The sequence below is a fragment of the Pagrus major genome, chromosome 9, assembly GCF_040436345.1.
Source record: "Pagrus major chromosome 9, Pma_NU_1.0".
Lineage (NCBI taxonomy): Eukaryota > Metazoa > Chordata > Actinopteri > Spariformes > Sparidae > Pagrus > Pagrus major.
Window position 1 is genome coordinate 24,138,878 of NC_133223.1, and position 12,306 is coordinate 24,151,183.

General features: G+C 36.8%; 3 protein-coding genes across 3 annotated transcripts; all 3 read left to right on the forward strand.

Annotated features, from left to right (window-relative positions):
* Positions 1 to 1,285: 1,285 nt before the first annotated feature.
* On the forward strand, positions 1,286 to 2,236 carry LOC141001999 (olfactory receptor 6B2-like). The gene has a single exon (XM_073473165.1). The coding sequence runs from the start codon at positions 1,286 to 1,288 to the stop codon at positions 2,234 to 2,236; it is 951 nt and encodes a 316-aa protein (XP_073329266.1).
* Positions 2,237 to 4,494: 2,258 nt separating this feature from the next.
* On the forward strand, positions 4,495 to 5,424 carry LOC141002906 (olfactory receptor 6B2-like). The gene has a single exon (XM_073474326.1). It carries the CDS (start codon positions 4,495 to 4,497, stop codon positions 5,422 to 5,424), a length of 930 nt encoding a protein of 309 aa, XP_073330427.1.
* A 3,288-nt stretch (positions 5,425 to 8,712) lies between these two features.
* Positions 8,713 to 9,642, forward strand: LOC141002878 (olfactory receptor 4B13-like). Its single transcript, XM_073474287.1, has one exon. The coding sequence runs from the start codon at positions 8,713 to 8,715 to the stop codon at positions 9,640 to 9,642; it is 930 nt and encodes a 309-aa protein (XP_073330388.1).
* Positions 9,643 to 12,306: the final 2,664 nt, after the last annotated feature.

Consider the following 12,306-nt stretch of genomic DNA (forward strand, 5'->3'; position numbering starts at 1 on the left):
CTCCTCGACCTATCTGCTGTGTTTGACACAGACAACCACCAAATCCTCCTCTCCACTCTGGCTGAACTTGGCATCGCTGACTCTGCTCTAACCTGGTTCACATCATACCTGACAAATCGCACCTTTCAAGTCATTTGGAATGGCTCCTTGTCCAAACCCTGCTTTCTGGAAACTGGTGTCCCTCAAGGCTCAGTACTACGACCACTTCTGTTTTCACTATTCACTAGATCACTAGGCTCTGCAATCACATCACATTGATTCTCCTACCACTGTTATGCAGACGACAACCAACTGTTTATCTCTTTCCCCCATCCTCTAACACCCACGTTGCAACGCACATCTCAGAATGTCTGGCAGACATCTCCGCTTGGACAACTGCACATCACCTCAAGCTCAACCTTCATAAATCTGAACTCTTCTTCATCCCGGGGAAAGACTGCCCTCGCATGGACCTGTCAATCACTATCGAGGACGTCACAGTATCGCCTTCATCGACTGCGAGGAACCTGGGTGTAATCCTCGACAACAGACTATCCTGCACCCCCAACATCACTGCTGTGGCCCGATCCTGCAGATTTGCCCTCTACAACATCCGCAGGATCTGGTCTTTCCTCACAAAGGACGCAACGCAACTCCTGGTCCAAGCGCTGGTCATCTCCCGTCTGGACTACTGCAACTCGCTCTGGACTCGCTGGACTCCCTGCCTCTGCGACTGAACCGTTGCAGTGTATCCCGAACGCTGCAGCGCGCCTCATTTTTAATCTACCCAAATTCTCCTATGTGACCCCCCTCCTCCGTGACCTCCACTGGCTTCTTATTGCAGCCTGCATTCGATTCAAGACATTTACATTTAGGGCATTTAGCAGACACTTTTGTCCAAAGCGACTTACAATAAGTACATTTGTCACAAAAAAGAAACCACAACATATCACCGTCAATAAAGTAGAAAAGGAAAAATAGAAACAGTTTTCATTTACATGTAATATTTTAAGTACTTATAATTATGAATTTATCTAGTTTTAACTTGAATAACACTTTTCTGTGTCAGACTTTTATTCCCCCCTTGTCTCAAGAGTCAATGTTGATGCTGCCCAAACTAATGAGCTGGTTATTTTGATAAGTGCTATGCTAAAAGAGAAAACAAAGTTTGAATTCCTTTGTGTTTTGTTGTTGTAGCCAAGCTGTTACTAATAGAAGTTGAAACGGCAAACGCCCTGTACTCATATGACCATTTATGCTGTGAGACGGTGGAAGAAGAATTTGACAAGACGGGTGTTCTCTGATAATGGAAAATGTTTCTATTGTGAGCATTTTTATTCTAACAGGGTTAAATGAGACAAATAACTACAGAGTAGTTCTCTTCACACTCACTTTACTGTATTACTGCATGATTTTGTTTTTCAATATGACTATCATCATGATCATCATTTTGGATAAAAACCTGCATGAACCTATGTATATTTTATTGTGCAGTTTTTGCATTAATGGACTTTATGGGACCGCAGGTTTCTACCCTAAATTAATCTTTGATCTACTGTCTTCTTCTCATGAAATCTCATATGAAGCATGTCTCCTACAGGCCTTTGTCATTTACTCTTTTGCTTGCAGTGATTTGTCTATTCTTGCCGTCATGGCGTACGACAGATATCTGGCTATATGTCGACCACTGCACTACCACTCTTTCATGACTAAAAGCAGGCTCTCTAAGATGGTGTGTTTCTCCTGGATAACACCTTTGTGCATCTTCTCCATCAATGTTGTGCTGACATCAAGACTCAGATTGTGCAGTACAACCATGAAAAAACTTCTATGTTTGAATTGGATAATTGTTAAACTTGCATGCCCTGACGCTAACACTATTCCAAACAATATAATTGCATATTTTACAATTTTCTTGTATGGGTCTCATGGGTTTTTCGTCATTTGGACTTATATGCATCTCATCAAAACTTCTGTGAGGTCCAAAGATGACAGAGTAAAGTTTATGCAGACATGTGTGCCCCATTTAGCCTCTTTAACTACATTTGTGGCTACAATACTTTTTGATTTGATGTACATGCGATTTGGCTCCACAGATTTACCTCAAAGCCTTCAAAACTTCATCTCTATAGAATTTCTGCTCATTCCTCCTGTTTTGAATCCTCTGATATATGGATTCAAACTGACCAAAATACGACACAGAATTCTGGGTTTTTTTTCATGTTCAAAGAAAATTACATCTTCCTCAAAGTTTTGACAAAGATCAAATGTTTTCTTCACGATATATTATGATCTCTGGGTTAAGGTTTGTGTTTCTATGTGACTGATGAAAGCAGGTTTCAGTATATGTTGACCGACCAAACATTTAACTTTTCTATTTTTATTAAAGATCATTCAACATGTTGTTTTTTTAATGTATTTCTGATATGCTACATGTGACAAATTTGTATCTTTCTTTTTGTTCCTGCATGTAATGTATTTAGAGTATTGTAAATCATCCTGATGTTTTCTCCATCACATAAAACAGTATAACACATGTATACTGGTGCACTTTAACTATGCACCTGATTTAACCTGACCAGAGGATGTGTTGATTAACATGTTCACTTATAAAACTCTCTGAATCAGAGCTCTCTTTGCTGTGGTGCCTCGTCCTGAAAGGGCTGAATATTTCATATATCGCCACACAGCATGGCATTTTACAGTTATTGTTATTAAAATATATATATATTTTAAAAATCTAGCAGAATTAAATCTATATTAAACTGAATATTAGTGTTTGATATTTTACAAATATACAGAGACAAAGAGATGAGAAAAAATTGGTTTCTTATTTCCCTCATAATGACCCACCCACAGTCTGGCTGCTGGTTTATAAACAACTTTGCAAAGAAGTTTATTAAGTTCCTGATAAATATCAGTTTTATATAGCAAGTGTCATACGGAAACACAAGGTACAAGGTTCAAGGTAAATTTAATGTTATGATTTTTAAACTAGGGTTTAAAGTCTTGATGATGAATTGAGGAGTGTCACGGCCTGGGGAGAGAAGCTGCTCTATAGTCTGGTGGTATGTGTGGTGTACCTCTGTATCTCTTGCCAGATGGCAGCAGGGTGAACAGACCGTGGCTGGTGTGGATGTTGTCTACAGTAAATCTGCAAGTAATCTGAAGACAGTGTCATACAGGTATACTAACAAGTGTTAGGGGCCTCTAGTCTGAATCACAATGTTTGTATACAATAACGTTCTGGCAGAAAAACCCTGCATCACGCATTAGCTTGCATACAATTTCATTCTCTCTTTTCATGATGTTATCTCAAAGTGTATCCTGTACATTTAATTAAATCCAAATGCACGTGTGATGCTTTCATATTTTATTATTAACAACACTTTCACTAACGTTAGGTCAGAGACCTAATTGACCTGTTGGGCCACAGACTAAAGAAAATGACAGCTTGAGTTTACCCGAAGCTAGCAGTTAGCATAAGATGTTGCATAAGACACTAGCAAAGCAACACAGTACATAAAATATCAGACAATTGTGTTTTACTATGTACCTTTGCACATTACAGTTATGGCTGAAAATGAACACAACTTGACAAGTTGGCCTCCTCGGAAGTGACTTTTTTTGTTAGCGCGACGTCATGGTGATTCATTCGATAGCATGTCATCAACATTACACAAAAGGCCATTGAGCATGTAACACAGGCCTTTTTTTCACAGCAAACACGTCAGCTGTTGTTGGCCCTATTTAAACGTCCCAGTTAATTATGGCAGTGTGCGCCAGAATGCACAGAAAGTACAGATATTTGTGTTCAAATGTAGTGAGTAAAAGTTAAAATAAATACTTAAGTAATGTACAGATACCTGAAAAAATCTACTTACGAACAGTAACAATGTATTTGTACAGCACATCATTACTTCCCACCACTGACCATATCTAAACACAGCATTGTCACAACATGAAATAAAGACTTGAACATAATGAAATGTAAAGTATCCATACTTTGCAGAAACGTACATATAATTATTGTTATGACCACATCAAATAAAGAGATAACAACTAAAACTGGTTAGCAAAATAGTGTTATGAAAATAGTCAGTAGTTGTAGCTTTAATGATAATAATATGTTTTTTTTGGATGGATGTTGTCAAAATATTATTTTAGAAAATGAAATTAATGTCGAGTATACACAATTAATTTACATGTAATATTTTAAGTACTTATAATTACGAATTTATCTAGTTTTAACATGAATAAGACTTTTCTGTGTCAGACTTTTTTTTCCCCCTCTTTTCTCAAGAGTCAATGTTGATGCTGGCCAAACTAATGAGCTGGTTATTGTGATAAGTGCTATGCTAAAAGAGAAAACAGAGTTTGAATTCCTCTGTGTTTTGTTGTTGTAGCCAAGCTGTTACTAATAGAGCGTGTAAAGGCAAACGCCCTGTACTCATATGACCATTTATGCTGTGAGACGGTGGAAGAAGCATTTGACAAGACGGGTGTTCTCTGATAATGGAAAATGTTTCTATTGTAAGAATTTTTATTCTAACAGGGTTAAATGAGACAAATAACTACAGAGTAGTTCTCTTCACACTCACTTTACTGTATTACTGCATGATTTTGTTTTTCAATATGACTATCATCATGATCATCATTTTGGATAAAAACCTGCATGAACCTATGTATATTTTATTGTGCAGTTTTTGCATTAATGGACTTTATGGGACCGCAGGTTTCTACCCTAAATTCATCTTTGATCTACTGTCTTCTTCTCATGAAATCTCATATGAAGCATGTCTCCTACAGGCCTTTGTCATTTACTCTTTTGCTTGCAGTGATTTGTCTATTCTTGCCGTCATGGCGTACGACAGATATCTGGCTATATGTCGACCACTGCACTACCACTCTTTCATGACTAAAAGCAGGCTCTCTAAGATGGTGTGTTTCTCCTGGATAACACCTTTGTGCATCTTCTCCATCAATGTTGTGCTGACATCGAGACTCAGATTGTGCAGTACAAACATTAAAAAACTTCTATGTTTGAATTGGATAATTGTTAAACTTGCATGCCCTGACGCTAACACTATTCCAAACAATATATTTGCATATTTTACAATTTTCTTTTATGTGTCTCATGGGCTTTTCGTCATTTGGACTTATATGCATCTCATCATAACTTCTGTGAGGTCCAAAGATGACAGAGTAAAGTTTATGCAGACATGTGTGCCCCATTTAACCTCTTTAACTACGTTTGTGGCTACAATAGTTTTTGATTTGATGTACATGCGATTTGGCTCCACAGATTTACCTCAAAGCCTTCAAAACTTCATCTCTATAGAATTTCTGCTCATTCCTCCTGTTTTGAATCCTCTGATATATGGATTTAAACTGACCAAAATACGACACAGAATTCTGGGCTTTTTTCATGTTCAAAGAAAATGACATCTTCCTCAAAGTTTTGACAAAGATCAAATGTTTTCTTTACGATATATTATGATCTCTGGGTTAAGGTTTGTGTTTCTATGTGACTGATGAAAGCAGGTTTCAGTATATGTTGACCAACAAAACATTTAACTTTTCTATTTTTGTTAAAGATCCTTCAACATGTTGTTTTTTTAATGTATTTCTGATATGCTACATGTGACAGATGCACATTTTTATCTTTCTTTTTGTTCCTGCATGTAATGTATTTAGAGTATTGTAAATCATCCTGATGTTTTCTCCATCACACAAAACAGTATAACACATGTATACTGGTGCACTTTAACTATGCACCTGATTTAACCTGACCAGAGGATGTGTTGATTAACATGTTCACTTATAAAACTCTCTGAATCAGAGCTCTCTTTGCTGTGGTGCCTCGTCCTGAAAGGGCTGAATATTTCATATATCGCCACACAGCATGGCATTGTACAGTTATTGTTATTAAAAAATATATATTTAAAAAATCAGGCAGAATTAAATCTATATTAAACTGAATATTAGTGTTTTGACGTTTTACAAATATACCGAGACAAAGAGATGAGAAAAAATTGGTTTCTTATTTCCCTCATAATGACCCACCCACAGTCTGGCTGCTGGTTTACAAACAACTTTGCAAAGAAGTTTATTAAGTTCCTGATAAATATCAGTTTTATATAGCAAGTGTCATACTGAAACACAAGGTACAAGGTTCAAGGTAAATTTAATGTCATGATTTTTAAACTAGGGTTTAATGTCTTGATGATGAATTGTGGAGTGTCACGGCCTGGGGAGAGAAGCTGCTCTATAGTCTGGTGGTATGTGTGGTGTACCTCTGTATCTTTTGCCAGATGGCAGCAGGGTGAACAGACCGTGGCTGGTGTGGATGTTGTCTACAGTAAATCTGCAAGTAATCTGAAGACAGTGTCATACAGGTATACTAACAAGTGTTAGGGGCCTCTAGACTGAATCACAATGTTTGTATACAATAACGTTCTGGCAGAAAAACCCTGCATCACGCATTAGCTTGCATACAACTTCATGCTCTCTTTTCATGATGTTATCTCAAAGTGTAGCCTGTACATTTAATTAAATCCAAATGCACGTGTGATGCTTTCATATTTCATTATTAACAACACTTTCAATAACGTTAGGTCAGAGACCTAATTTACCTGTTGGGCCACAGACTAAAGAAAATGACAGCTTGAGTTTACCCGAAGCTAGCAGTTAGCATAAGATGTTGCATAAGACACTAGCAAAGCAACACAGTACATAAAATATCAGACAATTGTGTTTTACTATATACCTTTGCACATTACAGTTATGGCTGAAAATGAACACAACTTGACAAGTTGGCCTCCTCGGAAGTGACTTTTTTTTGTTAGCGCAACGTCATGGTGATTCATTCGATAGCATGTCATCAACATTATACAAAAGGCCATTGAGCATGTAACACAGGCCTTTTTTTCACAGCAAACATGTCAGCTGTTGTTGGCCCCTTTTAAACGTCCCAGTTAATCATGGCAGTGTGCGCCAGAATGTATTCATACCAAAACCCTGAAACTAAAGTAGCTAAATGTAATTCAGAACTCATTTTCATTTATTTCATTTTATACTTCTGTGCTTTTCCTACTGTGAGATGTCAGATTGACTTCTAGCTAATTGGGAAAGGTCTTTTGAGCTTAATACAAATATTTGTGGTTTATTGATAAACACAGTATCACACACTTAGCTTGAGGTATTTTTTTTTTTTCATTGACCCATATTTCTCCCATGTTTTGCTTGTTTTGTTTTATTGTTTAATTACACTCTCATGTTATGTTGGTGTGTAAAGACTGATAGACTGTCATGTCTTTGACCCTCCTTGCAGTTTTGTTGCACTTCTTTGTTTGGGATAATTTAGAACTTACATTTTTTTTTATTTGTTTGTGAAGTTTGATGACTTTAGCCTGTGCAGAAGTTTAATTGGCCAGAATAAGTGGGAACATCTGTGTGGATGTGCTGGGCCTTTAAAAAGCAACTGAACACCGTGATTTAGCTTCAACACAACCCCATCACCAACGCAAAAAGTGCATTCTGAGCCCTGACTCAGAATTTTTATCGAAATAAAAACTGTCCCATGTAAACGATATTACCTGATTATTTACTGGCTGCCTTCTTTCTGCACATGTCCACCATCTTCACCTAAACGTGTACTGATGTACGTTTCTCCACTTACCAAAGATGGCGGCTTCTAAGTTCAACTGGTCTGCTGCGGAGAGTTTGTCTTAGAGAAGTTAACATAGACGAGTACAGGCTATGAAATTTACTCATACTTAGTATAAAGTAAATAGTATCCCTCTGAAGGACATTTCTACCGGCCATTTCTGTACAAAACTAACTGACCCTCACGTCATATTAATATAATTCAAAGACTACTAAACTTAAAGGTAGAATCAGTAGGATTTGTCCGAACTGTTCGTAAACACACCACAAATATAGTTGTATAATTGTTCAGTCCCATTCCCAGGACGTTAAATACCGACATTTTGAGTTGGTAAAGCATCCCAAACAGCATACGCTTCATATATAAACACAGTTTTGTGATGTTGGGAAGGTGGCGTGCAATGACACAAAATTTTAAAAAATGAAAAAAAATAATTACCCTCATATGCAATTAAACTAAAGTAATAAATCCTGTTTTGAAAATGTAAGGAGCGTAAAGTACAGATATTTGTGTTCAAATGTAGTGAGTAAAAGTGAAAAGTTGTCAAAAAATAAATACTTCAGTAAAGCAGAGATACCTGGAAAAAATCTACTAACCAACAGTAACAATGTATTTGTACAGCACTTCATTACTTCCCACCACTGACCATATCTAAACACAGCATTGTCACAACATGAAATAAAGACTTAATGACATAATGAAACGTAAAGTATCCATACTTCGCAAAAACGTACATATAATTATTGTTATGACCACATCAAATAAATAGATAACAACTAAAACTGATTAGTAAAATAGTGTTATGAAAATAGTCAGTAGTTGTAGCTTTAATGATAATATTTTTTTTTTTGGACGGATGTTGGACTAGATGAATCTGCTGCCTGTAGTAATTACTTGGAGTCGGAACAATGATCTGAGTTTGAACTCCCAAGTGGAATGCTGTCATAGTCTAAGCTGGTAATAATAGATGGTGTGGAGGGAAACCAGAGACACTCTCTGTAACTCTGTGATCACATCCTGTGTGCTGTGACACTGGACAGGTAGATTTTTTTGTTTGTGTAATCATGGATAATGTTTCTGTTGTCAGAGTTTTCTCTCTCTCTGGGATAAATGAGACAATGAATTACAGAATCACCATCTTTTCACTCACTTTACTGTGTTACTGTGTGATTTTGTTTGTCAATATTGCTCTCATCTTGATTATTATTTTAGATGAAAACCTGCATGAACCTATGTACGTTTTATTGTGCAGTTTTTGCATTAATGGACTTTATGGGACCGCAGGCTTCTACCCCAAATTCCTCTTCGATCTACTGTCTTCTTCTCATGAAATCTCATATGAAGCATGTCTCCTACAGGCTTTTGTCATGTACTCTTTCGCTTGCTGTGAGATGTCCACTCTAGCCGTCATGGCTTACGACAGATATCTGGCTATATGTCGACCACTGCACTACCACTCTTTCATGACTAAGAGGAGGGTCTGTCAGATGGTGTGTTTCTCCTGGATAACACCTTTCTGCATGTTTTCTATCAGTATTATACTTACGTCCACGCTGAAGTTATGTGGTTCAAAAATTCAGAAACTCTTTTGTGTGAACTGGATCATTTTTCAACTTGCCTGCCCTGAAAATGACACTCTTGCAAGTAGTATTATTTCACATGCAACAACTTTCATTTACGTGGCTCATGGGTTTTTCATAATTTGGACTTACATGCATCTTGTCGTAAAGTCTGTGAAGTCCAAAGATGACAGAGTGAAGTTTATGCAGACATGTGTGCCTCACTTGACCTCTTTAGTCACTTTCCTTGTTGTAATAGTTTTTGATTTGATGTACATGCGATTTGGCTCCACAGATTTGCCTCAAAGCCTGCAAAACTTAATCGCTATAGAATTTCTGCTCATTCCTCCCGTCATGAATCCTCTGATTTATGGATTTAAACTGACCAAAATACGACATCGGATTTTAGGTTTAGTTTCTGTTGACAGAAAATGACCTCTTTCATATTCAATATTCAAATTTCAACTCTTAAGTTTGGTTTAATTTCTTCATTTATTTGACATGAAGCCCCAAATGAACTGCATTTATTGTTTATAATAAGATTTTAATTTACAACACCTGTCCACAAGAGGTTTTTTAAATGTTAAATCTAGAAAGAAGAATGAAATACAGTCACAAATACAGTGCAATTACAAATGCAATGCAAGCAAAAATACAATAGAGGTATAAAAATATAAGTGTGCTTTTGTCTTAGGTGTGAGAACGGTGATGTTTCTCTTTCAGCCATGTCTTCACGCCTTTGTTATAAACATTAAAGTTTTGAAGACTGATTGTCAAAGTGAGGTTTTGATCATTGCAATGTGACAGTTACCATTAAATAAATGTATGTTATTTATTCTTACTCTTATTTGTTTGTTTATCCAACAAGAATTGTAAAGATGAACATTGTTTCATAGGAAAAAGTAACGCAACAGATGTGATGTTGTAATTTGTGCTGCTTGTTTCTCGTTAGACAATTATAGTCATCACGATAAAGAGTGAAACAATATATTTGATTTCAGGTTTGTATGTTTTATTCTGTTCAAGATGTATGAGGACTGCAGGCCTCAAAATGCCTTTTGACAAAGTGTTTAACTTTTCAATGTTTTTTAAGTAAATGAAACATAAATGAATATAAGCATATTATTTTTTTCTGCTCTTTTTTTTGGAATACAACAAGCCTTACATCATACATTTATTTTTTCTGTTAAAGATCAAAAATAGAAACTTGTCTTAAACATTTAACTCTTCAATGAGAGCTTTTGTTTGGGCCTTTGTGTAACTATAAATAATGGAATATTTTAGTTTTGACTGCATGACGTAGAACTGCCCTGACATGAGTTATTTACTGAGACTTCTCCAGAGCCAGAAAAGGCCTTTTACAACTGTTTTCACAGTCAATAGTAAGTATGTAAGTAGTGAACTGATTTCGCTGTGTAATATGAGTAGAGACATGTTTATTTATAAATGTATGCACATTTTACAAGTTACTAAAGCTACATTTTAAAGCTTTTTAGAATAAACACAGCTCACCCAGATGTTTTAAGTGTTTATTTATCAGATCAAACCTCTTCTCAGATTTTATTTAGTGTTCAAAAAAGTATTCCCAAGTCTTAATTTTCACCAGCAGACGAACATCAATACAAAGCTAGTAATCACTGTAGTATCAGTTAAATTGACAATGGTAGGGTCCAACTATCGAACTGAATCTATGGTGGTTGTTCAAAGTGTGAGGCTGCATCATTTTCACCCCTGTACTCATCACTCAGGAAGATCAACTTGCACCATCTTCTGGCGGTTTAAGGAAATGCAGTTAATTCTTTCAGTCTGACCAGAAGCAGAGATAACACAAACTCCTCACACTGAAATTCACTCCAGCAGCATCTCAGTCATGCATTTATTTTCAGCAGGCTAGACTGCTGTAATGTTGTCTACAGGTCTTAAATTTAAAAATCAATCAGACAGCTGCAGCTCGTCCCCACTGACTCCAAGAAAGTGGAGCACATACACCAATCTTTAAATGACTGCACTGGCTTCCTGTGTGTTAAAGAATAGATTTTAAAATCATGCTACTTGTCTATAAAGCTCTCAATGATCTCAAGCTTAAATACATCTTTGATTTACTTGTCAAAATGAATCATCTAGCCCCCTCAGGTGATCAAGGACAAGTTTATTCAGTGTTCCCAGGATCAAAACCAAGCAAAGTAACGAAGCTTTTAGTTTCTGTGCTCCTCACCTGTGAAACAAGCTTCCTGAACACCAGCGGTCTGTTAAACTGTTATTAAAAAATAAAGATCATGGCTTAAAATGTTTCTGATTATTGTGGCTTTTAAATAATTAGATTCATAACTTCTTTTTTTATCGATAACTTTTTGCTTGTCTTATCTTTTAAATGCAATTTGATCTTTTTCTTAATGTCTTATTTATAATGTATTTTTAAAGTTTAGACAGCTGGACAGACAGCACAGCCACCTGAAGTTCTGGTACAGTCCACAAGTGCACATGCTCCTCAGAAAAAAGTGCACGGTGGTCATAGATAGTCTTTCCCAAGCTTTATCCAGGCGTCCTCTTGTAATCAAAGAAATGAATGTCCATGATCTGTCTAAAGACATCTCAAGTCTCACTCGCTGTTAGTGTTTGACTTCATTAAACTCTACTGGGACGTGTCTCCTTGGATCAGTAAACTGCCCAGCAGAGCCCCAGAAAGAGCACCAACTGCTGCTCCCAGCACAGCGCCCCCAGCCCTCAGCTGCGACGGAGACCAGGCAGCCTCCAGTTGGCTCACTTGACTTGCAGCCTCTCTCTATGGACACAGAATCAGAATCAATATATCAACAAACCAGACTATCATCCCAACATTCAGCACTATCAAGTGCACAGTGTCATGTCCAAATATAAACAAAGTAAAACAGTTTGTCATCAGTCAATGAAGATCTTTCTCTTCTGATTACTTTTTGCGACATAATTATAAGATAGGTCACTTGTATCGCACCGGTATCTTTTTTCACTCACCTTCTCAGGTAGCATGATGCCATTGTCCAACACTGGCTGCCCTTTCTGTTCCATCTCTGTAACTAAGAGAAGTTTGTGGCATTTACCTGGCTATATGGTAACAATCAA